The sequence below is a fragment of the Ipomoea nil genome, unplaced genomic scaffold (genome assembly GCF_001879475.1).
Source record: "Ipomoea nil cultivar Tokyo-kokei standard unplaced genomic scaffold, Asagao_1.1 scaffold3069, whole genome shotgun sequence".
NCBI classification, from domain to species: domain Eukaryota; kingdom Viridiplantae; phylum Streptophyta; class Magnoliopsida; order Solanales; family Convolvulaceae; genus Ipomoea; species Ipomoea nil.
In genome coordinates, this window is record NW_017619497.1 from 7,319,857 (window position 1) to 7,347,374 (window position 27,518).

The window sequence follows — 27,518 nt, forward strand, 5'->3', positions numbered from 1 at the left end:
TTTTACTTATTTACATAAATATAACTGCATTTTAAAAAAAATGTAAATTTCTCTCTGTTCATGTTTTAAATGGACAAACAAAACTTATTCTTATTTAATATATATATATATATATATATATATATATATATATATATATATAGGAGCGACTATTCTTATATGGTTTTTCAAAATAACGGAAAATGTTAATTCATCTTTTACGATCAGTCAAAGAAACAGCCTCCCGAACCATTAAGCAACTATGAAAAAAATGATAATTACATGACACTATGACAACTTGTTACAAAAATTTGGCTAGTAGACTCGGTTGACCATCTTTATTAATTGTCTGTCCCAATTAGTGGAGGGCCATGCATCCTGGCCCACCTTCTCAATCAATTTATATATGCACATTCCATGGACAAGTCCTATACAAATTTGATAATCATTATAGTTTCACACGAAAAAAAAAAATGTAACCAATTAACAAAAGTAAATCTTACTAGATTCCCTTATACATGTGATTAAAGCCACTACTAATTTCATGTATACTCTCTCAAACGACGCCGTTTTACTTTGCCATATTTGATTTCTTTTGCTATTCATAATTAATGGTCTAGTCACATACTTTCCATCATTTTAATTTGTAAATTTTCTTTTATCAATCTGATTATGTTGTCAACTGATTAAAGCATAATGACACATTTATATCAATTGACCTACCAATTTCCTAACTAGAGAATTGGAAAATAAAAATAAAAAAAACAGAAAACATGTTTAGTAGCACAGTTTTACATTTTGAAAACTGAAAATAATTTAAATAATTTTTCAATTTTCTAAAAAATTGGAAAAATTTTAAAAACTGTTTTCTATTAGAAAACAGAATCAGTATAATCAGGATACATTCTGACCATTATCTACTTACATATTTATTAATCATTATGATTACATTCATTATAATCTTCTTTTACTTATCATCATCTTCTATCTTTTCTACCTGCTTTACTTATTTAGACATTATTCACATTATCAAAATTAAAAATTAAACTCTATACCATGTTTTAGATTTTGATTGCACTCAGTAGATTATTGGTTTAGATATTTTAGTTATGTTATATTATACTATAAGTTCGGTCCGGATATCAGATATTGAAAATTTCACATATATTACAATTCAAAGTAAAAATTACATATTTATATATATGTTATTCAAATGAATATACCCAAAAATATTTTAACCGCCCGATCTATGTCCAACACGTGTAAGATATGCCAGTAACATGGCATGTTCGCCCTACCTAGCCTTTAAAAGGATCATTAACTGCTAGTGAGGGGAACTTTTGGACCTAAAATCACAACAAAAATCGCCGGTCACACCCACTTATTTACCGATTTCATTGTGCTCAATTGAGTAGAGATACGAACTCGATCTAGGACTTGCAAGACTACAGGATCACGTCTTCGACTGTATACCTTGAAATTAATCGTAATTTGGGAAGCTAAATCTATATTAGTAGTAGATATTCACTAAATGGATCCGTATCCCATATACTTTTGGTGGATGCAGATTGGATCAAAGCGCGCGGATTCAAAATTATCATAACATAAAAAAATTACATGCAAATTTATGGGTAAAATTGAAATTATTGAAATGAGGGGGTGGGGAGGAGAGAGAGAGAGATTGGGAATGATTATAGAAGAAGTAGGGAAGGAATCTCAATCACATCGAAAAGGCATAGTTGCATGTTATTATCAAATAGTTAAGAGGGACCAAAGGAAAAAAAAAAAAAATGATGGCGTGAAGAAAATTATTGAGTATATAGTATTTTGTAGTAAGTATTAAAAAACAAAAGGAGTTGGGTAGAAATCTTTGTCTGAACATTGTTTGGGGTGCAATGCGCAGTGGTGGGTGTGCCCAGCCTTTGGTAGGTACTAGTTGGATTGGGTTTGATGCTCCCTTCATTTTTTATTTCTTTCTTTTAACAATTTTTTTGGGGGGGGGGGGGGGGGGGGGGAGTTCAAAATACAAAAACCTCTTTCTAATTTATGTACATCATAAATTTTAATGTAAGGTTGTAACTCCCGACGAGGTCTTACAATTATGTAAGTTGAACTGGGTAGTATCAAAACGGGATGTTACATCATCTCGTCACGCACATGATCTTCTTAATGTGTTTTATTTTTTACATATGGTTTGCGGAGTATTACACAGGAGTGAAGTTTATCTTGTGCGCACCGTCAAATAGTAGGCAATTGGGCTCTCCAAATTGACGGAAAGTGTGGAGATGAATCTTTTGTGCGCAGAGTCAACAACACAGACTGACTGGGAGGCTGGTGGGAGTTCGATTGACTCCCACCAGCAACATCTTGGAGTTAGGGCTCCCCAAGTTGGCGAAAGTGTCGGGTTGAATTCCTTGTGCGCAGAGTTAATGACATGGATTGATTGGGAGGTTGTTTGGGCGACTTGTGATTTACGTCATCCAGTGATTTTTGGGCAGAAATTTTTAGAGACTTTTAACTAGCGTAAACTGAAAAACCTAATATATCAAAATAAAATAGTCCTGCGTAACTAGTTCAGTTGGAGATCGACGGAGCCACCCAATATATCCAAAAAAGAAAAAAAAAATCATTTAACGTACGCGTTTGGTTTGTTTCATGTTCGCCAATTAGGAATCTCTTGTCCCATTGCCAGGTTGGGGGAGGTGGAGAAGTGGGTTGGACCTATGTACTTATTATATGCTCTTAATATGATACGATTAGTACTAGATTATTGTCACACGGTGTTACCATTTTATTGTTTTGTGTGTGTGTGACTGTGTGTAGATTGGAGAGACCTAATGGAGCACTATTGTTGTTTCCAACAGGTTGAATCCTCAATTTCAAGGGTCTCTACGCTCGGATCCGACAGAACATTTAGGAAGATATAAATCATAGTAATTCAACTGAACACAGAGGCTAGATCTTTGTTTACTGGCGTACAAGAAATCTCTTCACTTTGAGAGATTACTCTCACACTATCGCTAGTGACACTCGATCCTGAGTCATTGTTTTCAAATTCCACCTCGACCAACTGAGTTGTTCATGTGGCCCTGATGAAACATTATTCATACATGCATTGCGTGCCCAAACCTAACGAACCTAAGTACAGTAGGGACAAAAGGCCTTTAATAAAGCTACCCACAAAATACATTTCAAAGCACAAGGATGGGACGACATGGTTAAAATATGATAATAGTGGGTAACTAAAAAAATGTTTAGAGTCCTTAATATTATAGTAAAGTAGTAATTAAGGAAGATGAAGAGGTGTAATGATGGAGGATTAGGAGAATGACAAAATCCCTTGGGAGACTACAAAATCCTTTTGTTCCCCGCCCACATTAACCATTGCCTTTAATCTGCTTTTTTGCTTTCTTCCTGCGATGAGCTGCCACCACATGGCCCGTTTATGATTTTTTTTTTTTTTTTTTCATTTTCTATGTTTTTATTTTTTTTTAAACATTTTTTAGTAATACCAACTCTACTACAATATAGTATCTGTTTTAGCAGAATAAAAGACCGATCTGCTTAACGTTGTTGCTAGCTCCATCCCATGCTGTCACTTTCTTTTGGAATTTTCAGTATCAATAATTGGGATGAGACAAGATAATTTGGACAGTTTTATTTTGTTGCAAACTGCAAAAATTCCTTGCATTATTATTCTCATGCTCTATATGTACACACTTCTCACAATATCATCTTATATATATATATACTGACGTGGCATCGATGTATTTTCTTGTCAGATTATATAATAATAACGTAACACTCTATTAGATAGAAGCTAGGGCAATTGAAATACTTGTTGGCATGAAAGAAGGTGCCACAAACTCTACTACTTTGTCTATACTTGGAATGTTTCATGGGGTTTGTTGCAGTGTACATATTTGGCTAAGGCACAAAACTTAATTCTCTCTCCTTTGCTTTTATTTGAAATATATTTGTGAGTTGTACAAACTGCAATATGGATGTATATTTGGACAAAATAACAATTTCTAATTACTCTGGTCTTTCATTTCTTGCACTGTCTGATAATCATTTTTGTTAGTCACATGATCAGGCTACCTTAATTTTGTCAATGATAAGATGTATGTCTATAAGTACAAGTATGTATAACATTCGTAGGTTCTAAATCAGGTAAAATTACTAAAATGACCATTCGAGAAAAAGTTCGAATTCGTAGCTATATATACTGAAGAAATTAATCACATTTCACTTTTTAAATTTTGAGTCTGTGATATTTTGACCATATCAAATAACTGAAAAATAAGGAAAAAAAGTGATATTCTCTAAAACTACCCTCGATTATTATTTTAGGTTAATGGCAAGTCGGCAACAGAGCTAAAGGCACTGAAGTTTTTTCAATTCTTCTATACACACACATTCTACCAAACTAAAATTTTAAAGTTTAATTTAATTAGTCTTTAGAATAATATCTCGTAATAAATAATGTTGAGATAAACGAGAACAAGAATTGAAAATAATAACAGAAAGTAAAGAAAACAAAAATTATATACGGGATGTTCACGAAGCAAAGCTGTTTTTTTTTTTTATTAATTATGATGGTCAAAAATCTAGAGATTACAAGCAGTCAAGCATCATATTTATATGCAATCCTAAGCATGTACGTTACAAAATTACCCCTACCGCACCAAGCAGACGCGACCCCCGCACCCGCAACTCACTTTGCATTAGCAACAAAAGAGGAAAAAGCTAACCCTGATAGGTGTGGGACTCAGCTTTGCTCTGATCTGTTACGTTCTATCCAACACCTATCATCCTTCAGTACATGTGACACGTACATACGTAATAATAAAAAGTATTTTTTTTTTCCTTTCTAAATATATTGTCAAAACTCAAAATGAAGATAAAGAAACCCCAAATTAGAGGCTGAATACATTCCCAGGCCATGCTGCAAGCTGAAATAGGGTTCAAAAATTATATATAATATGTCATTGGATGACAGCACATCTAGGGCATAGTATAGGTAGATTACATCGGATCATGATATAGTATATATATATATATACACACTATATATATATATATATAGATGCAAATCAAAGTGGGATTTATCCTAGGGCTGCACCACAACTCATATATATACACATGTATACTCTAATATAATTATATACCGCGTAATATAATAATATAATATAATATAATAATTCAAATTGATTATTATTCGTATAAGCTAAGATAAAGAAATGAAGAAATTGGGGTGGTGATGTGATGAAAGTGGGATTTGCTGTACTGTAATCTGGATGTAGCCAGCCGCCTCGAATTTTGAAGTCTTAGGGATTCCCTTTACACATATCCCCCCGCCCCAAGTATGACTACATTTAACACTGGAATGTAGCAAAGGAATTTTTCTTGTGCATTGTACATTATTATATGTTTTTAGTAAATTGTTACTGCTTTCTTGAACTCCTCAAAGATTCATCTGTCATCTCTTCCTTTATTTTGCTTTACCTTTGTGTCCTCTTCCTGCTCCCAGAATTCATGTTTTCCACCCCAATTCTCTATTCTATGTACAAAGGTAGAAAAATCGCTAGGCGTCCTGAAACCGTCTAGACGCGATTTTTACAACACTGATATACTAATTATTTATATATATATATATATATATATATATATATATATATATATATATATATATATATATATGGTTTGGTTCCCGTGCGGTCATGTTCTCCTGTGCGAATGTGTGGTCATGTCACCTCTAGGTATGCAAGAATGCACTACAACGTGTTGAGAAATGCACCAGAGTGTGGTGTATTTGTATATTTCACTTTGGTGCATCTTTTAACATGTACTAGTGCATTTACGCATATTTAATGGTGCATGACTGCACGTCAAGGCTGTGGTGCATTTTTATGGTGCGTTTGTGCATTTCTGAATATGTTTCAGTGCATTTATGCATACCTAATGATGCGGGCAATTCGTACGGTCACATGGTCTGGGAAGATCTGTTTGCATTTGAAATAGTGTATATATCATTTATGCATAGTTAATGGTGCAATTCGCACGGCTAACTAGGAAGGTCTGAAGTACTATATATATATATATATATTGAACGTAAGAAGTGTTCACTAAAGTGTAATTTCATTGCCGCCTATGGTCTACATAATGAAGTAGCTAGAGTAGAAAAACTAAAGTGATTAACGTTTATGACGGACCAAACCCTTCACGTGAAATTAGCAATAAAAAAAGGGGGACTTAAATTAATGGAAGAATTGAAGTGTGGTTAGTTCTCTCTCTCTCTCTAACTCTCTAAAGGCGGGGTCGAGTCTAAGGGTGTCAACCAGAAGACTCACGCACTACTGCAAGTCGCCACCTGCCTTTTGTCTTCATACTCTTTGGTTTTCAAACGATTCCTTTGTGGAGAAGAGAAAGAGAGGAAAATAAATATGGTTGGAAGTAATTGTGATGAGAAGATGGCAGTCATCTCTTCCACTGCAAATGAATGGCCACTGCATCATCATCAGGTTCATCCCCTCTTCCATCTCTCTCAATAATTAGACGTCCAAAAAGAAAAATAAAAAGGAAAAACCATTTTTTGTTTCTTAGCTTTTGGATCAGAATATTCATTCCTGTGTTGTTATTTTTACCCTTAAAGCTCCAATCTTGAACCTCTTCTTCTTCTTCTTCTTTCTTCTCTTTCTGGTGCAGAAGAATCAGATAGATGGCAGAAGCTTGATGGGGTCGAGTGGTGCTAGGGTTATGGAGAAACCAATGAACGGCCAAGATCAAGCGTTGCCGCCGCCGCCGCCGAACCAACAAGCTCTGAAATGCCCACGTTGTGATTCATCCAACACTAAATTTTGTTACTACAATAATTACAGTTTGTCTCAGCCCAGGCACTTCTGCAAGGCTTGTAAGAGGTACTGGACTAGAGGGGGGACCTTGAGGAATGTTCCGGTGGGGGGAGGGTGCCGGAAGAACAAGCGAATCAAGAGGCCATCGGCGGCGCCGCCGTCAGCTTCATCGTCAGCTACCCATGATCACCATATCTCAGCTTCTTCATCTTCAACTCCAAATCTGCAAGTGCAAGCCCAGATGGATCATCATCTCTCTTCTTCTTCTTCAGCTCAAAATCATCATATTAATCCTTTGCTTTATGGGCTTCCCACTAGTACCCCTTCTGAGCTAGGCCTCTCGTTCCCAAGATTGTTCAGCTCTAGGGTTTCAAACTTTGAGGGTACCATTTCCGGATATGATCATCATCATCACCATATGGGATTAGGGTTTTCTTCTTCTTCTCCTTCTGGACTTTTGGGTGGTGAAAATGGGTTTGCTAATAATACCTCAAATAATTCTCTTCTTTCTAGCTACCATGGCGGCTCTTCTTCTAGCTCCACTTCAACTTTGGCTTCTTTGATTGCTTCAAGCCTTCATCAAGGGGCAAACAATAATGGGTTTCATGGGTTGTCACCATATGGAGAGATGCAAGTGGGAAGTGGGAATATGGGCAGTGGGGAAATGCCAAAAGAAGTGAAAATGGAAGGTGATGGTCAAAACAGGTTAAGTAATTGGAATAATAATAATGGTTTGTCTAGCCACTATCAGATCATGAACCAGACAGGACAGATCAACACTTCTTCTTCTGATAATCCTTCACTTCCATGGAATAATGGTGGTTCTTGGTTTGATCCTTCTAATATAGGATCTTCAGTCCCTTCAATTCTCTGATATGATCTATCTTTTCTAGCTTCCTGGCTTGATCTTGGTTATCTCCCTCTTTCATTAACTTTGGGTCTCTTTACTTTTTTTTTTTCCTTTTGCTTTTTTGGTTCATCTTTCTTTCTACCATATTTGAAGGCTACAGCAACAGATGGGGGTCAAAAGGGGAATATAAAAATTTCAAGGTTTCATACATAGATAGATGGGAGGAGATTGGATCTGAGTGATCATGTCAGCTGCAACAAATATATATATTCTTCAGCCTGTATGTTAATTTTTGCTAACAGAGGTTGAACAAAAATTAAAGTTGGAATCTTTGCGCTGAGAGGAACCTCAGATCCTTTTATTATTCCCGTCAGATCAAGAATCAGTCGCCGGCCGGCCGCCGGAAGAGTTAAATTTGGGAAACAACTTCTAATTCAAGTGAGTTATTAGTTAGTTTGAATTAATATTCCTAGCTATATGTATATATGCATTACGTATATTTCAATTCTCTAAGTACTGTTTCAATCTGTGTATTAGGTCTGGGGGTTTTACTTGTTGGACTCCTCGTATAACACAAGAACTTGTAACGAGGAACCCATTAACCTTTTTTTTTTTTTTTTTTTTCTTTTCTTCTTTTTCTCATTTTCAAGATTCTTGTTATAGTTTAGGGGAATGGGTGGGGGTATATTGGTATAGCAGAGAGAGAAAGAGGGAGACTTTGTTAATTGGATATGGTACTACGTTATTAAGAACACGCTGCCTTATGTTTTACATTTTTGTTGGCTTTATTTTAATTTGGTGCTTATTATGATATTGATTACATATTAATCATCAAATTATTATTGGGTATGCAACTATGCATATAGAATTTGCACGTGAAGATGGATGTGTGGATATTTTTGTGTTTTTTTTTTTCATGATTAATGAAAGAAGATAAGAACATTAGTAAAATGAAGGCCGGAAAACATGGGAGATCAGATCATAGGAAGTACATAGTAGAGTGTGTGATACATGCAGGTCATGAAGTAGACAATTAACATGTGAAAAACACAAAGTGGCGGCGGATTCATATGACTTTCTTGCAGTAATCAATGCTTAAATGCTAAGAAAAACATATCCAAATTCATGCATGTAAGTGTAATCACACCGACTAAGGTTGAAGGCTGGTCTGGAGAGGTCCCATGCATTCTCAATTTCTCAGTTTCTCACCACATTATGTCAGTCCACTTTCAAATTGTATGTGTAAATGGACTTCTCCGGCACTTTCACGTTATTCTAAGTCTCAAAATTAAGTGACCCTACCTTTGAAAATCTGTTTATACATATATACTCATTGTTTAATTTGTGTGAAAATTCTAACAAAATTGAATGTATAGTAGTAACTTAATATTGCATCATCTTCGTGCCTAGCCCTAAGTCACAGCTGGAAATTATGAAATTTCCGATCACCTGAAAGTGCTCTTATATCAAGTTGAAAGCAAAAAGTGATCGGAAATAGCAATAAAGGTTTTTTCGGATACTAAAAGTGGTCGGAACAAGGCTTTCGATTTGATTTAAGAATTAAGATCATTTCAGGTGGTTGGAAATTTCATAATTTCCAGCAGTGAGTGTACACATAACTAATCAGCTCAAACTAAGAGTGTCAATAGGTTGCTTCAATTCTGTTGGGAGTTAAACTTGTAAACTTGTGTGATTATCAAGTCAACAGTCTGATTAACTTAGCTGGTACAATTCAGCAATTTTAACCTAATATAAGGTTGATCCACATTTTTGTACCAACTAGAGAAGTGGAGAGTGGGTACATAAAGACTTTGATTTCTGTACGGGGAGATGTGGACCAAATAAAGCTACATACGAGCTCACAAATCCAAGAAGAGAAAAAGAAAAAAAAAAAAAAAAAAAAAGAAAAAGAAAAGATTGGAAGAGTTATGGAAGCATGCTGGTTGTATTTTTCTGGGGATATTCCTACTGACATTATGCTTTTTTTACTGGAAGAAGAGCACTACTATACTAAAACCTGTTCATTTGTCACGTTGTTAAGTTCTACTTTTATGAGTTGCCTTCCCACCCCACTACCTTTCCTTTCACCTTTTTTTTTTTTTTTTTTTTTTTTTTTTCTTGGCGTGCTTCGAACCAGTAAATTAAGGTTAACACTAAACAGATATTAACTAACAACCAAATCTTGTAACTAACGAGGTTAATATAACGTTAAAACAATGTCATCAACAACTAACATGAGTGCAGATCGAGAACATAATACTGCACTGAAGCTTTGGACAAAACGCTAATTAATTAATGCTGGGTGATTAGGATGGTCCTTTAGTCCAAGAATATATTGATAAGGGACTTCTTTTAATCCTTATTCTTAATCTATTTATGGAAATATCTGAAGTGGTATCTCACATAAGATTTGATGGGGTCTAATATTTGTGTCCAAACTCCGTTAATTCGTGCTGTTAGCTAGGGTTGGGATCGAGTTGTCCTAGGTTGTTTGGGGTGGTGGACTGGTTCGGTGGTCATAACTAGGTTTGGTTTGGTTGAATTAGGTTAATTAGTATGTAGTAATGATGATGACCAAAGTTGATATTAATTTTTTTTTTTAATTATTTAAGTACAAGACACGTCTGATCTCCAATGAAACTCCCTCCTCTCACTCGATTAGAGATGATGGAACTTTAAATGGGGTAGGAGATTGGGAACTTATAAAATTAAAGGTTGGTTTAGTACGTGATTGAAAATTTCTTGGTTATTCGATCTCATTGTCATATATTCTATGTCAAGTCCAACTAAGTGTTGTCTTGTTTACCCATTTGTTTGCATATATTAAATATGCAATTAGTACGTTCTAACTATATATATGGTTTGATTCAACTGATGAATGATCGATGATGTAGATTTAATTGGACCAAAATTGCCCATCCTCTAATTGATATGTAGATAATATTACAATCATATATTAGCAATGTTGCAGAAGGCGCTAGCGCCTAGGTGGCCGACTAATTTGAGTATATCGTTTTCACTTTTTCCACTTTGGGTTGAGAGTTTTTAGACTGTTATAATCTCTAAACTAGTTGAATGCATATGTTAGATGGTTAGTTGAGTTCACGACTGTAGGAATATAGAAGAGCAGAAGCCGAGCAGGCAAAAAAAAAAAAAAAAAACTACTCGGCCAAGTTAGGTGCGTATACTAATCAGCCGACTAAAAGCCGCCTAGAGCTGAAATCACCTTGGCCTAGGGACGCCTAACACTTAGTCAACAGTCTATGCCGATTTTTACAACATTGTATATTAGTCATCCATTTGTTTGCATATATTAAATATGCAATCCTCCCATATGATCTGTCAGGTTGGAATGTGAGGACTATTAGGGTTGGAGATTCAACCTATTAAATATGCAATTAGTTCTAACAATTTGGACCTGATTCAACCGATGATGTAGACCTAACTGTATCGAAATTAGTCAAATTACCCATCCTTTAATTGATATGTAGATAATATTATAATAATATATTAATTAGTCACACATTTGTTTGTATATATATTATATAGTTTGGGCTAAGAGACACCATCATTCTCGACAATCCGCCTGTTGAATTTCTGCAAATCTTAGAGGATGATAAATTTGGCATCTCAGTATTGCGCCAAATAACGGACATCTCAAATTTGTAATATTGGGTGTACACCTTCCAGTTTGATCTAAAAATTAGTTTTACAAGTGCATTGCGCGATTGATTTAGTGCCTAATGTTGTATATTGAAATAAGTAATTTAAAACCATGCAAGTAACTTGTAGCTCAATGATACCTATGTCACTCTCTCAAATGAGATGTCATATGTTCGATCTAATTGGGTCCATAATGTTATACTATATGTCTATATGTCATGTGTTGTGATTTTTTGTATTTTGTGTTATAAAATTTGTACCGGTTTTTAACATAACAACAAAGTGTTTAATTTAATGGGCTTTTCTATCATTTTTAATGTACTTGGGTTGAATTTTGAGCAATAGTTCCTCAAATACTTTAGCCCCACATGTTTCCCACTCTTGTATTCTTTTATCATGTTAAGAGTACTATCATCCGGTCAAACCAGACTGGTGAAGTGACATAGTTGCCCTAGTTAGGGTTATTATTCTACACTTCAATAAAAAGAAGATGAAAACGAAACAGTTATGGGGTTCTTCAATTCATCATTCAGGGTGCAGTGGGCTTGAAGCTAAGGTCAACTTTTGCCATGATGGGCTTCAGCTCATATATTTTGGCCCTAATAATATTAGACCAGTTTTCTTTTGCAAATTATGCTGTGCAACCGTGTTTGTAAAAATGACGTCGTCTGACTAAAAACGCGCGTCTCATTTTAAAAAAAAAATCAGATTTGATTCTTGACAATAACATTTTTTTGTGCATAATTTGAATTATATATCCACAAATTCATAACTATATATCCACAAATTCATAATTATATATCCACAGTGAATGAATAACACAAAATCCAGAATGAATGAACTAAATATCCACAATGAATGAACCATTCATTGTGGATATTTAGTTCATTCATTCTGGATTTTGTGTTATTCATTCACTCTGGATATATAGTTATGAATTTGTAGATATATAATTCAAATCATGCACACAAAAATGCTATTGTCGGGAATCGAACTTGATTTTTTTTTTTTTTTTTAAGTGAGACGCGCGTTTTTAGTCAAAACGACGTCGTTTTTGCAACCGTGTGCACCATACATGGTGCTGCACAGCATAATTTGCGATCATTCCCATCTAACGCCTGTTAGTTACATATGTTCAAAGTCTTGGGCCCAAGTTAGATTTGGTATTGGGCCGTTCGGGTTCTGAGCATTAAAGTTTTTTCTTTCGTTTTTATCTTTTCTTTTATTTCTAGAAATATTGAGGTATTGCAATTGAACTTTGTAAAATTAATCTCATGTTTAATTTGCACTTTTTTTTTTAGATTGGAAAATTTGATTTAAGAGGAAATTTTTCGTGGTAAGCTTCATAGATATAAAATGGTGAGCCGAGGCTAGGGTGTTGGGGGTGGACGGGGGTGGTGGTGTAGCGGCGGTGACCGTTCTTTCGCTAGAGTTTGTCGACATAGTTTCGGGAAGGAGAGAGAGAGATCACCTAGCTAACTGATACCAGATGAGTGAAACTGATTGTCGTTAATTCGAACTGCGATAAGTTACAGAGACACTAAAGGGATTAGAGTCCTATCTAACTACCCTATACAGTAGCTATCAGTTACAGAACTAATTCAACTATAATAATAATACAAGCTAAGTATAATAAATGAATAGGAAATATAACATTACTAACCATGCTTAATTTGATTTTTTAATAATTTTTAATTTTAAATTTTTATATTCTCATGTGATTATCATCCCCTATTGTTGCTGATTAGGAGGTTGAGGGTAATGGACTACCTTGACCCTCCTCCTCCACTGAGACAATGTCCTCGGTTGTCAGTCTAACAACAATATAAAGTTTTCATATTTTAACAACTATAACTTGAATCAACCAAGGTATTATTGTTGGTTATGCAAACGCCACTGAGCTCATAGTGACATTCAACGTGATATTCCCAGTGATAGCAAATCCGACAAGGGAAAGAGATTTGCCGGTAGGTATAAGAATAAGAAGGTTCAACCATCATTGTCTCAACACATTTACATTACCTCAATATTGTACCGAGCCAGAAAAAATGTGAAAAATTATAATGCTCAGAACTCGCACATGCCCTAGATCGAACTATGACATAGTTGACTGCTATCGTCAACCTCCTTATATCAAGGATATAGGTTGACCATAATCACCAACTCCACTTTCTTACTCCATCTCTCGATTTCGTAGTGATTTATTGATTTAGAGCCATTTGATAGGAGCAACTCATTAGTGAAATGCAAACGGATTGATGTAATATCTACATAATTTTAAAAATATTGGTCAAATAGTTAATTCTCTTCCATATTTATAGCACGCAGACTTCACTTCAATGTATTCCAAAGATCATATCATTTTGATAAATATTAATTTAACACATTAATTAATTCAATTCATCAGTATTAACCTCAAATGGCGTAGCTTTTGAAGGTTTCAAATTTCCCCATCTAAAATATAAAAAAATAAAAAATAATTGCAAACTAACCATGAGAATATTATGGTAAGTTCAATTGCATTACAGCAATATTGCACCAAGAAAGAATAAGAAAAAAAATTATAATGCTCATAACCTGCACGGCATGGGCACAAGACTTGGCACATATGTTAGTGGATAAAATAATTATACATTAGACGGACAACAAGTGAATTTTTTCGACGAGGGAGTCATGATTGCCTGTCACCCTTGACCTTCTTACCAGAATACCAAGAACAATGACGGATGATAATCACCAACTCTTCTTCGTTCATTGCTCCGTCACTCTATAGCTAATTAAATACGATTTGGGATATAGGTGATGTGAAAACTATGTACGGTTTGCAGCCATTTTATAATGGAAACTTTAGTAGTGCATTGCAAACAATTTGATGTACTATGTAGGAATTTTTGAAAATATAGGTAGAATGTCAATTCTCGCCTATATTCATATCAATTCTGTGAATACTAATTTAATACAATAATTAATTCAATTGATTAGTCTTCACCTCAACGACATAGATTACGAACATCCATTGTCAATTGGAATAGCTTTTGAAGGGTCCGGAAAAAAAATTAAGGTTTAATTTTTACTTTTTTTTTGGGGGGTTAATAAATCAAATTTCCCTAACGAAATAAGAAAAAAATATTCAAAATAATAACCATTAGAATAATTTTTGTAAGTTCATTTCCGTTACCTCAATATTGCACCAAAAAAGAAAAGGAAAAAAAAAATGCTCAGAACCTGCACGGTCCAAGCTAGACTTGGCACATATATTAGTGGATAGATCGAATGAATGGAAATTAGACTGACAACGAGGGAATTTCCTCGGCAAAGGATGAGTGTCATGATTATCTGCCACCCTTAACCTTATGTCAGGCAATTACTTATGATAATCACCAACTCCTCTTCCTTACTACATCACTCTGATCTCTAACTAATACGATTTGGGATATATATAATAATGTGAAAACTATTCACAATTTGGAGCCATTAATTGGGCTGAAGTAAATTAAAACAAAGCCATTTAATTTAATTTATTTAACAATTAACATGGTACAAGAGGTGACATGAAAGTTGACTTGTTTAAACCTCTAAGTACCTAAATCAAAAATTATTTTTAACTTAACTTTTAAGAAATTAAAAATTAAATGGCTCTACAAGCACTAGCATATAACTTATCATGCTGCAGGAGAAGTCCAACCACTCATTCGGGTTCACCATCAATGAACCCCAACCAACATTTGTGTATCCACCGGTGCTGTTGTTGTCTACGAAGGTATTAAATGGAATGGAGTAGATGAGCTAGCTCTATCATTATTGTTCAATGGAAATTCTGAGTCCTTAAACCATAATGTCTAGTAGTATGCTGGAAAATTTTTTGGGTCGAGTTGTATAATGGCTCAATACTTCTCATTAGGGGAAGAAACCCACCACCAATGCGATAACATGTCATCATCGGAGGAGCCGCCAAAGGAATGAGAGTTAGTGGAGCCACATTTGCTCGCGAACAAAAGAATTACAAAATGAGCTTAGACCTCATATTTTGTTTTCCATGAGACCATGACTGGCAATGACGGAGCTGCCATGAAGGTAGTTACCCCCGCCCAAAATTAGACAGCCCCAAAACGACGTCGTTTTGGGACTGTTATATATATATATATATATATATATATATATATATATATATATATATATATATATATATATATATATATATATATATATATATATATATATGCTTTCATTTGACCTGCGAGATTGTTATATATTATTATTTTCTTTCATTTGATATGCGCATCTACACCTGTCTCGCTAAAACGTTCTCTTCTCTCGCCTCTACGCCTACCTCGCCACCGCCCACCGCTCGCCACCACCAGTCCACCAGATGATGCCTCTTCCTCGCCAGTCGCCACCGCCCGCCGTCTTCTGCCTCACCGCCTCTACCTCGCCAGCTGCCCAGGTTCAACTTCTCACCCCTTGTTCAATTTGTTCAATTTTTTTTCTTAATTTCAATAATTTGTTCAATAAGCAACTTCTCTAATTTTTCGTTTGCCTTAATTTCCTTAATTTCCCTAATTTTGTTTTTGCCCTAATTTTCCTAATTATGGTTTTGCCCTAATTTCCCTAATTATGATTTTGCCCTAATTTTGTTTCTTGCTGGTTTAATTTATGTAATTATATGACGCGGTTGATGCCGTGATGGACTGATCATTGATGGGTGATGTACTGGTTTAATTTATGCTTATTTGGAAATTGAAATAATTAGTTATTTATTTGCTGCTTAATGTTAGTTACATTAGTTGCTTATATTATTTTTTTTTTTTTGAAAAAGTTGCTTATATTATTTGTTTGCTGGAAATGTAAGTTTATAAATTCTAATTTGAGTAATGTTTGCTTATACTGATGGGTGATGTACTGCTTAATGCTTGCTTATACAGAGCTCAAAAAATTGCAAAATAAAGTACCATTTAGTATTTTAGTTAGAAACTGAAATAACATACATAAATTGAAATAATACTTAGAATCACATGAATTATATGTTGACTAAGTTTTCTTTGTTTTGGACTTCCTTAATTAGTTAGTTAAAATATCATTTATTATTTGTCTTGTGTTTCCAACTGTGGAGTGTAGAAGAGTATTATCCCGTAATTCATTATAAACTTTGTATTGTAATTTTTAATGTATTTCGTATTTGATATTTTGTATTTGAAACTTGTATTTGAAAGGACAAGATAATGATAATATATTAACCTATGCATTTGATGTAAAGATTAATAATTTGAAATATTTAATATGTTAAATTTGGATTCAATAAATTGATATGATTTGCATAAGAAACATTGAAGAAAAGGCTAGTTGCTATGAAGATGGATAACAATTAATTTTAGTATATTTTCTAAATTAATTAGGCGGAGATTACAATCTCTTTGAGCATTATATTCAAAATAAAATTAGCTAGAGAGTGATAGAACAAAGTAGCGAAATTGGTGATTATCATTCCCTCTGTCGCCAGTTAGTTACGTATGTTCAAAGTCCTAGGCGCAACCTAGATTCAGTATTGGGCCGTGCAAGTTCTGTGCATTAAAGTTTTTTATTTCTTTTTTATTTTTTCTTTTATTTTGAGAAATATTGAGGTATTGCAATTTAACTTTGTAAAATTTATCTCATGTTTAATTTGCACTTTAAAAAAAAAAAAATTAGATAGGAAAATTTGATTTAACAACAAAAAATTAGAAAAAAATAAAACCTTAATTTTTGTAGAGTCTTCAAGTATTATATTTCAAATAAAATTAGCTAGAGAGTGATAGAACAATGTAGCGATGTTGGTGATTATCATCCTTCTCTGTCGCAGGTTAGTTACGTATGTTCAAAGTTTTGGGCCCAGCCTAGATTCGGTATTGGACCGTGCGGGTTCTAAGCATTAAAATCTTTTCTTTCTTTTTTTTTTTTTTTATTTTTTCTTTTATTTTGAGAAATATTGAGGTATTGCATGCAATTGAACTTTGTAAAATTAATCTCATGTTTAATTTGCATTTTTTTAAATATATATATATATATATATATATATATATATATATATATATATATATATATATATATATATATATATATATATATATATATTAGAGAGGAAAATTTTATTTAACAACAAAAAATTAGAACAAGGACTATGTGGTCTAATGGTATTCGGGTTGGATTTCCATTTGAAAGGTTGTGAGTTCGAGCCTCAGTAGAAGCATTATTGGTTCTTTGTGTTTCAGTAGGTTGAGAAAGTATAAAAAATATATTTTTTGGTAGAGTCTTCAAGTCATTATATTCCAAATAAAATTATCTAGAGAGTGATAAAACAAGGTAGCGGAGTTGGTGATTATCATTCGCATCTAGTTAGTTACATATGTTCAAAGTCTTAGGCCCAGGTTAGATTCGGTACTGGGCCAGTCATTATATTCCAAATAAAATTATCTAGAGAGTGATAGAACAAGGTAGCGGAGTTGGTGATTATCATTCGCATCTATCGCCAGTTAGTTACATATGTTCAAAGTCTTAGGCCCAGGTTAGATTCGGTATTGGGCCGTTCGGGTTCTGAGCATTAAAGTTTTTTCGTTCGTTTTTATTTTTTCTTTTATTTCTAGAAATATTGAATTTTGTAAAATTACTCTCATGTTTAATTTGCACTTTTTTTAGATAGGAAAATTTGATTTAAGAAAGAAAAGATAAAACTTTAATTTTTGTATTCCCATGTGATTATCATCCCCCATTGCTGCCGGTTAGACGGTTGAGTGCAATTGACTACTTTGATCTTCCTCTTCGGTTGAAACAATATCCTCGGTTCTAACGACACAATTTTGATATTTTAACAACTACAACATAAATCGACCAAGGTACTATTGTTGGTTACGCAAACGCCATTGGACTCACAGTGACATTCAACGTGACCGACATTATCAGTGGCAGCATGCCCCACAAGGGGAATAGATTTGCCAATAGGTACAAAAATAAGAGGGTTAAGTTCAACTATCATTGCCTCAACTGTGACCATTTTATCCATTAGTAAATGTGGCTCCACTAGCTCTCATTCCTTCGGCTGCTCCTTTGATGATGACACCTTATTACGCTATTGGTGAATTTTTTCCCCCAAAGAGAAGTATTGACCCACTATACAACTCGATCCAAAACTTTTTCCAATCTACTACTAACATATGTTCAAAGTCTTGGGCCTAGAATAGGTTCAGTCTAAGGCGTGCAAGTTTTGAGCATTAAATTTTTATCCTTTTCCTTTTTTCCCTATTTGGGAGTAATATTGAGTAATATTGAGGTAATGCAATTGAACGACTTACCAAAATTATTTTCATGTTTAATTTGCAATTTCTTTCATTTTCATTTCTTATTTTAAAATTATAGACAATTAATTATTAAATTTTAACTGCCACATTATTAGTTTATCTAGAGTATCAATTACTTTGGTCTAATTGCAGTTTATCTAGAGTATCAATTACTTTGGTCTAATTGCACAAATTTGATTTGTTTAGAGAGTCAATTTCATTTAATAAGCTAAGGTAGATGAACCAATTGCATTTTTGTGTGTCATTCAAGGCTAATTTGCTTATTCTATTCTTATATTATTTTAAGATTGATGTATATAAAAATTATTAATTCATACAAATAAAATTAAAAAAAAAACTTTGTATATCCCCAACGTAATTTATTTCGCTACTAGCTTTATTATATTGTAGTATCTATTCATATACTTTCTCAAAGTACTGAAACACAAAGAGCCAAGAGTCAATAACGCATCCACTGATGCTTAAACTCATAACCTTCCAAATAAAAATCCAACCCAGATACTATTAAACCACATAGTCCTGGTTATTTCACAGGAACTTAATATGTCTAAATTATTATTTGGTTTGAATATTGAGTTCCAAACTATTATCCAAAAGTTTTTAATATCTTAAATAAAATTCGGATTCCATTCAATCAAATTGACATCTAACTTTATATAAGAAAGGACAAGATAATGATAATCTATTAACCTATGCATTTGATGTGAAGACTAATAAGTTGAAATATTTAATATATTAAATTTGGATTCAGCAAATCCATATTTTTTGCATAAGATACATCGAAGAAAAAGCTAGTTGTTAAGAACATGGGCAAGAATTAATTGTTTTACTTATATTTTCTAAATTGTGCATAGATTACAATTTGTTCGAAATTTATTACGTACTGAGTTAGTTTTTCCGATGGCTTCAAACTATTTAGAGTCTTCAAATCATTATATTCTAAATAAAATTAGTGAGAAAATGATAGAATAAGGTGGCGGAATTGGTGATTATCATCCCCTTCTACCGCTAATTAGGCGGTTGAGGGCAATAGATTACCTTGACCCTCCTCCTCAACCGAGACAATGTCCACGGTTGTTCCAGCCTACTACTAGCATATGTTCAAAGTTTTGGGCCCAAGCTAGGTTCGGGCTTGGCCGTGCGGGTTCTGAGCATTGATTTTTTTTATTTTTATTTTTTGGAGAAATATTGAGTTATTGTAATTTTTTCTAAAATTATTCTCATGTTTAATTTGCATTTTATTTATTTATTTTAAATAGGACAATATGATTTTGAACAAACTCTAACTCCACTTTCTTACTCCATCTCTCGATTTCGTAGTGATTTACTGATTTAGAGCCATTTTATATGAACAACTCATTATTAAACATGAGAATAATTTTAGTAAGTTTAATTGCAATACCACACTAATTTGATAAATTCGAATGCATTACCTCAATATTACACCAAAACAAGAATAGAAAAAATAAATATAATACTCAAAATCCGCACGGTCCAATACAGAAATTGGCACATATGTTACTATGTTAGTAGATAGAATGGATTAATGAACATTTTTTTTTTGAATGCTACTGGCGAACCAATAACGCCTCTACTGAGGCTCGAACTCGTAATCTTCCAAATGGAAGTCCAACCCGGGTACCATTAGACCACATAGTCCTAATGGATTAATGAACATTAGACTGAGAAAGAGTGTCATTTCCTCGACAAATGAGGAGTGACATGATAGTCTGCCATTCTTGACTTTCTTACCAGCAACAATGGATGATGATAATCACCAACTCTTCTTCCTTGCTTCGATGGGAAAACTATGCATGATTTGAAGCCATTTTATAAGGGAAATTCTGTAGTGAATTGCTAACGAATTGATGTAATCTGTTCAGAATTTAGAAAATATATGTGGAATAGTTCATTTCGCCCATATTCCTAACAACTTGGCTTTCACTTCAATAATAATAATAATAATAATAATAATAATAATAAATAATAATAATAATGCACAAAACCTGCACGGCTCATGACCGAACATCGCACATATGTTAGTGGATAAAAGGATTGGACATTAGAATGACAACGAGGCATTTCCTCGTTGAAGGAGGAGTACCATGATGGTCTGTCACTCTTGATCTTCTTTCCAGTACAGTGGCAATGACGGATGACAATCATCAACTCCTTTTCTTTGCTCCATCACTCACTAACTAATATGATTTAGAATATAATGATGTGAAAACTATGCACAGTTTGAAGCCGTTTTATAAGGGAAACTCAATAGTGAATTGCAAATAAATTTATGTAATCTTTACAAAATTTTGAAAATATAGGTAAAATAATTAATTATCGCCCTGGTTCCTAACAATCTGGCTTCACTTTGATGAATTAATTCTGAAGATCAAACCAATTCAAAGAATGCTAATTGAACACACTAATTAATTCAATTGATCAGTATTCCCCTCAACTGCAAAGATTACAAACATCCATTATATTCTTAAATGGCGTAGCTTTTAAAGGTCCATACAAATATTAAGGCCTTATTTTTTTTTTTCTAATATATATATATATATATACTTTTTGAATGCAATATTTTTTTCTTTAAAAAAATGCAAATTTAATATGAGAATAATTTTGATAAGTTCAATCGCATTACTTAAATATTCTCCAAAAAAAAAAAAAAAAGAGGAAAACAAATTTAACGCTCAGAACCCGCACAACCCAAGACCGAACCTAGCCCAGGCCCAAGACTTTGAGCATATGTTAGTAGTAGGCTGGAAAAAGTTGTCGGCATCTCTCTTTCCCTTGTGGGACTTGTTGCCACTAGGATTGTCATGTTGAATATCATCGTGAGTCCAGTGTCATTTGCATGACTGACAATAATACCTTATACCTTGGTTGATTCAAGTTGTAGTTGTTAAAATAGTATAATTTTGTACCGAACTAACAACCGATGACATTGTCTTGGCGGAGGAGGAGAGTCAAGGTACTTCATTGCTCTCAATTTGTTTGAAGCCGTCAGACAAAAACTAAAGTAATAAATTTTAAAAAGATTGTAATCTCTACCTAATTTAGAAAATTTAGAAAATATAAGTAATGCAACTAGCTACTACGGCCTATCAGCAACATTTTGCTATGTATTGGGATAGCCACCCACCAGACATTATATCAACGTTTTTCTAATGAAGCACCCATATATTTTTCAAAAAAAAAAAAAGTAATGCAATTAATTCTTGTCCAGGTTCATAGCAACTAGCTTCCTAGCTTTTTCATCAATGTATCTTATGCAAATCATATCGATTTGCTGAATCCACATTTAATATATTAATTATTTCAACTTATTAATCTTCACATTAAATGCATAGGTTAATACATTGGTTGATTCAAATTGAAGTTTTTAAAATTGCAAAATTTTGTGTCATTAAATTGACAATCGAGGATATTGTCTCAACCGAAGAGGAAGGTCATGATAATCTATTGCCATCAACCGCCTAATCGGGAGCAATGGGATGATAATCACACGGGAATACAAAAATTAAGGTTTTATTTTTTCTAATTTGTTGTTCTTAAATCGAATTTTCCTATCTAACATTTAAAAAAATGCAAATTAAACATGAAATTAATTTTACTAAGTTAAATTGCAATACCTCAATATTTCTCAAAATAAAAGAAAAAAAAAACTTTAATGCTCAGAACCCGCACGGCCCAAGACTAATCGAATCTAATCTGGGCCCAAAACTTTGAACATACATAACTAACCGTCAACAAAGGGGGATGATAATCACCAACTCCGCTACCTTGTCTATCACTCTTTAGCTAATTTTTAAGACCAAAATTGACCACTAAACGTAACCTGAAAATGCAATTAGGCTACTAAACGAAAAAAAAAAAAAAATTGTAATTAGGTCACTGAACACGCAAATGTATGCAATTTCACAAGATAGCAGGTTACCACCCATTTTATAAGGTTGCCTGCTTATGTTGATGATGAGCCGTTATTTTTAATAATTTTTAATAATACACATTAAAAATAATACACTTTAAAAATAAAAATAACAACTAAAAAATTAATTAAAAAAAAAAAAGAGAACGCCAAGGTGGCCGTCGGCCACCCCTTCCCCGTCGCCCTCCTCCTTCGTCTCCGGTTGGAGACGATGAGCCTGTCTCCGTCTCCGTCTTAGGCGGAGACGAAGGAGGAGGGAGTGGCCGGCGGCCATCACGACGTTTTCCTTTTCTAAAAAAAATTAAAATTTTTATTTTTAAAGTTTATTATTAAAAATTATTTAAAATGCCAATTCACCATCCACGTAAGCAGGTAACTTGATGAAATTGATGGTAACTTGCTATTAAGTTAAATTACATACAGTTGAGTTGAGGTGTTCAATGGTCAATTTGAACCTTATTTCTTTGGAATATAATGACTTGAAAGACTCTACATTGTTTGAAACAATCGAAAAAAACTAAGTAATAAATTTCAAAAATATTGTAATCTCGACTTAATTTAAAAAATATGAGCAATACCTCAATATTTCAAAAAAAAAAAAAAAAAAAAAAAAAAAAAACTAATTTGTAATCTCTACCGAATTTTCCTATCTAAATTTTTGATTAAAAAAATGCAAATTAAACATGAGCATAATTTTAGTAAGTTTGATTACAATACCTTAATATTTCTTTTAGAAAAACATTTAATGCTCGGAACCTGCACCGTCCAAAATCATCGAACCTAGCATGATCCAAGACTTTGAACCAATGTTAGTAGTAGAATGGAACAATCGAGGACATTGTCTATAATAAATTTCAAAAAGATTGTAATTTTTGCCTAAATTAGAAACTGACATGTTCTGTCGTGTAGCTCATATTCTTACTGGTATCTCATTTTTTTTAATTATTTCTTTATGACATGTTCTCTACTTTGAAATTTTACTGTTTGTCACAATTGCTCTTTGCCTCACAATTATCTCTAACTTTAAGTTATTCTTATAATATTTTTTTTTATTTTCCTTAACTTTATGTTTGTATGAAATTAATGTTTTCAACTGCATTCTAATTTTGATTTCTAGTGCTTGAAACATAGGAAATATATTACTAGTGCACTGAAAACTAATATTTCAGTGCACTGTAAATATATTTTGTCAAACAATAATTGATTGTGTCTAAAAATTAACTATACAGTATGTGATACTTGCTCTCCAAATATTAACTATATAGGTGAATGATTCTTTATCTTGTCAACAAAACATTTCGAGCGAGCTAACTGAAGAGTCGATTGAGAAAAAAAACCAAATGATGTTTGGTAATTAGTACTTAGTAGTGTGTTTGAACTTTGATTTGCTATTTTATAATATAACTAGTTTTTTACGCACATTGCGCAATTAGGATAATGTCCAATGTTTTTTTTTTTTTTAAATAAGTACTTTAAAGTATATCAAGGCAAGATTATATTGGAATTGTTCATGCATAGATAATTGAATGTTAAATTTTTGTATTTAAATAGACAATTCTAAGTTTAGAAATGCAAGATAATATAGTCAAAATTGATTATAATTATCAATAAAATAATTGTATAGGTATGGTTGAAACCAAATACGTGACATAGGGAGCTAGAGCAGATAAAAATTAAAGCATAATTTTTTTTTGAAAAGTTAATTACTAAAATGATCCTTAATTATAGAAAAATTATTAATTTTGTCTCGAATTAACGGATATTTAACAACAAAACAAACTTGATTAAAATTTTTTAAATTAAAGAACTTAATTGATAAAATAAAATAACTAATAACTAAATTGATAATTTCGCTATAGTTAAGAGATCATTTTGATAATTAATTCAAAATTTTATGAAGTATTCCCACATTGGTTTAAAAAAAAAAAATTATTCTTGTCATTGTTGCTAATAATTTTATTTTCAGTGCAGGGTGACTATGCAGCACATCAATGGTCCGTTTGGTTCACGGAATAGACTGGGAATGGCATAGCATTTCCAGTAACAGATCTATTCTTCTGTTTGGTAACAATGTGCATTACTAGGAATACTGTTCCTAGTAATAGCCTATTACCTCAGATGAGGTAATAGCTAATATCAGGGCCCCCTGGTATTAACTTATTCCTAAGTCCTCAGGAATAGAATATTTTTTTTTTCAATTTTAACCTTATCTTTCTCGCCGTTCTCTCCCTACGTATCATTCTATCCTTCCCGATTCCTTCATCATCATCATCGATTTCTTCATCATCAACATCAAAATCAAACAATTTTTCCAGCCAGATCAAATTAAAGCATCATCAACATCAAAATCAAGCAAATCTTTCTGCGACATCAAAGGTAAATTTTCAGAATTTTATTTTTTACCAATTAAATATTTAATTATATATACATAATTATATATATATATATATATATATATATATATATATATATATATATATATATATATATATATATATATATATACACTGCTGCGGCGAGAATATTTACTTAATTTGGGAGTCATACTTAATTGTAAGTATTTACTTTTTTTTTTGTACTTTCATTTATTTTTATTAATGTATACATACAAATAATTTATTTATGTTTATTATAGAGTCACAAAGAAGCTGCCCCTTTTAGAACAAGAAGCTTTAGGTTTCATAATGAGTTATCTGCAATATATTCTAAAGATCGTGCAACTGGAAAAGATGCACAGACAGCAGATGACGTAGTTGAAGAAATACAAGATGAAGAACAGAATGATATAAGAGCTGACACAGAAGATAGTGCATTTGTTGGTTTGGATGATATAGATTTAACGAGTACACAACCTGAGCCACAAATTGAAGGTAGAAAAAGAAGCAATTCAAGTAAGAGAAAGAGGAGCCATGATGAAGCTATTGAGATATGTGCTGAGAATATGCTTAATGCTGCGAAGCTAATAAGCAATACAATGTAAGAGGTTAGTAAGAATCTGTCTGATGGTCTTCAATATGATCGTGATATGAATATGTTTCAGAAGCTTGAACGTGCATTAAAAGAGGTTGATGGTTTGACAAATGATGAAATGGACCTTGTTTCGTTTAAGCTCACTGATCATCCTAATAAAGTAGCTTTCTTTCTCAATCTTGATCCTGATCGAAGACTACAATGGATCAGAAGATTCTTTGCTATCAATTAATCATTTTATGAACATTGTAACTTGCATTGGATTGTTTTGAGTATTTTGTTAAAAATAACATATATTATGCTTCTTTTGAATATTGTTAAATGTTCTTTACAAAAATTTGTTATTTATATGACTATTTTGTTTTAAGTATTAATCACTTGATATGACGATGATGATATATAATAGTTGTTGTAATAATAATAATAATAATAATAATAATAATAATAGTTTTTGTACAAGGCATTTATGTCTTTTAAACATATATTCTATTCCTATTCCTTAACCAACCAAACATTGGAATACAGTTCCCAATGTCTATTCCTTTAGCGAACCAAACAACAGAATACAATTCTTATTCTATTCCTTACCTATTCTATTCCCTATGGAATAGCATTTCTATTCCCTTCAAATTCATTCCGTGAACCAAACGGCCCGCAAGTGGAAGGATCAATATCTAAGTACCCACAATAAATCAATTCACAAGATGGTCAAACTCATACACTAAAACATTAATCATGTATTTTTACACACAACCTATCACTCATAAATCAACTGAACCAATTTATCAGTCACTCATAAATGAACTGAACCACGTGTGTGGACTCACTATTCATCCTTCCTCCATAACTCCTTATTAGACGGAGTTTTTGGTGCGGCGTTCTTCTTCTTCTTCTTGTTTATGAAGAGCCATTTCGTCTCGAATATCAGTCTCCTTACTCGAATCCATATTAGCAACCACTCTCTGCTTCATCTCCCCGGCAGCCTCCTCGATGGCCCGCCACGCCTCCTGCGCCGTCTCCGTTGCTTTCTCCTTCGTCTCCTTCTTCCTCTTCTCACCCATTATTTCACTATACCTTCCGTCTCCCCCCGTTAGGGTTTCGCCCTTGCTTTTATTGTCTTCCGTCACAACATCTCCTCCCTAGCTTACAAACAAACATATTAGCTAGCAATCAAGTAAAAAAGTAAGTCATTATATTACTGATCTGATCGATGTGATGCAATTATTAAGCTAATAAGAACCAACTAACCTTCCAGACATGGCGGCAGATAAAGATGGAGGAGGGACTGGGGAAGAAGGTTTTACGAAGATTGAAGACGACGACGGAGTTTCTGGTCAATGCCATATTATTTCCCACTTTCTTTTTTTATTTTGATTGCTAATTATATATAGCTATGTTTTGAGAATGTAATGTATGGACTCAGATCACAGCATCTATCATATCTATGGCTTTTGGGAGTGGATTCTTAGCCCACATTATTCTCGAGGGTTACGTTGCAAATTAAGGGAAAAATGACACGTGGAGTGGTGGGTTGCCACTTGCCACAATCTTGTTCCTAACAGTTAACACCTACATGTACAGCTGCATATATGCAATGTATTACTACCATGTCCGTGATGATAGCTTTTTAGCGCATACATATACACCTATTGGGTTTATTAGTTTCGGTTTGAAAACTTGAAAAATGAATTCCAAAAAATATGACAATTATTTTGTGTTTTTTTATGAAATTTTGTACTTTATTAATATGATTTTTGTACATTGTTGTTTTGATTCAGGATCTATAATATTATATAGTTCATGATATAAATTGCTTAGTTCAATCTTTATATCATGGACCAGGATTCACAGTGCATTGTGGATCCTGGTATATGTCTAATGTGTCTTAATCTTTATGTTGTGAGTTTTTGTGTCGTGTGTTACGAAGTTTTGTACTTAAGAGT

At 33.2% G+C, this 27,518-nt stretch overlaps 2 protein-coding genes across 3 annotated transcripts; one reads left to right on the forward strand and one right to left on the reverse strand.

The window, feature by feature from the left end:
- Window positions 1–6,173: 6,173 nt before the first annotated feature.
- Window positions 6,174–8,454, forward strand: LOC109165780 (dof zinc finger protein DOF1.4). Of its 2 annotated transcripts, none has more exons than XM_019314708.1 (3): window positions 6,174–6,503; window positions 6,688–7,081; window positions 7,112–8,454. In XM_019314708.1, the coding sequence occupies exons 1-3, from the start codon at window positions 6,426–6,428 to the stop codon at window positions 7,705–7,707; spliced, it is 1,068 nt and encodes a 355-aa protein (XP_019170253.1). In that variant the 5' UTR covers window positions 6,174–6,425; the 3' UTR covers window positions 7,708–8,454. The 2 variants fall into 2 exon arrangements, with proteins under 2 accessions (XP_019170253.1, XP_019170254.1); XM_019314709.1 differs by having other exon boundaries at window positions 6,175–6,503; window positions 6,688–7,078.
- On the reverse strand, window positions 7,294–27,008 carry LOC109165781. Its single transcript, XM_019314710.1, has 3 exons — window positions 26,824–27,008; window positions 26,453–26,714; window positions 7,294–7,366 (listed from the first exon to the last, which is right to left on the reverse strand). The coding sequence occupies exons 1-3, from the start codon at window positions 26,917–26,919 to the stop codon at window positions 7,347–7,349; spliced, it is 378 nt and encodes a 125-aa protein (XP_019170255.1). The 5' UTR covers window positions 26,920–27,008; the 3' UTR covers window positions 7,294–7,346.
- Window positions 27,009–27,518: the final 510 nt, after the last annotated feature.

What these genes read in the sequence shown, in the direction of transcription:
- LOC109165780 (XM_019314708.1), top strand. Translation starts at nt 6,426, where the DNA reads ATGGTTGGAAGTAATTGTGATGAGAAGATGGCAGTCATCTCTTCCACT. An exon ending in GGCCACTGCATCATCATCAG is followed by an intron (nt 6,504 to 6,687) that starts GTTCATCCCCTC and finishes TTTCTGGTGCAG; the next exon opens with AAGAATCAGATAGATGGCAG. An exon ending in AGTGCAAGCCCAGATGGATC is followed by an intron (nt 7,082 to 7,111) that starts ATCATCTCTCTT and finishes CTTCAGCTCAAA; the next exon opens with ATCATCATATTAATCCTTTG.
- LOC109165781 (XM_019314710.1), bottom strand. Translation starts at nt 26,919, where the DNA reads ATGGCATTGACCAGAAACTCCGTCGTCGTCTTCAATCTTCGTAAAACC. An exon ending in TCTGCCGCCATGTCTGGAAG is followed by an intron (nt 26,715 to 26,823) that starts GTTAGTTGGTTC and finishes TTTGTAAGCTAG; the next exon opens with GGAGGAGATGTTGTGACGGA. An exon ending in ACAAGAAGAAGAAGAAGAAC is followed by an intron (nt 7,367 to 26,452) that starts GCCGCACCAAAA and finishes AAGTGGAGCTAG; the next exon opens with AAGAAGAGCCGCCATGGTAG.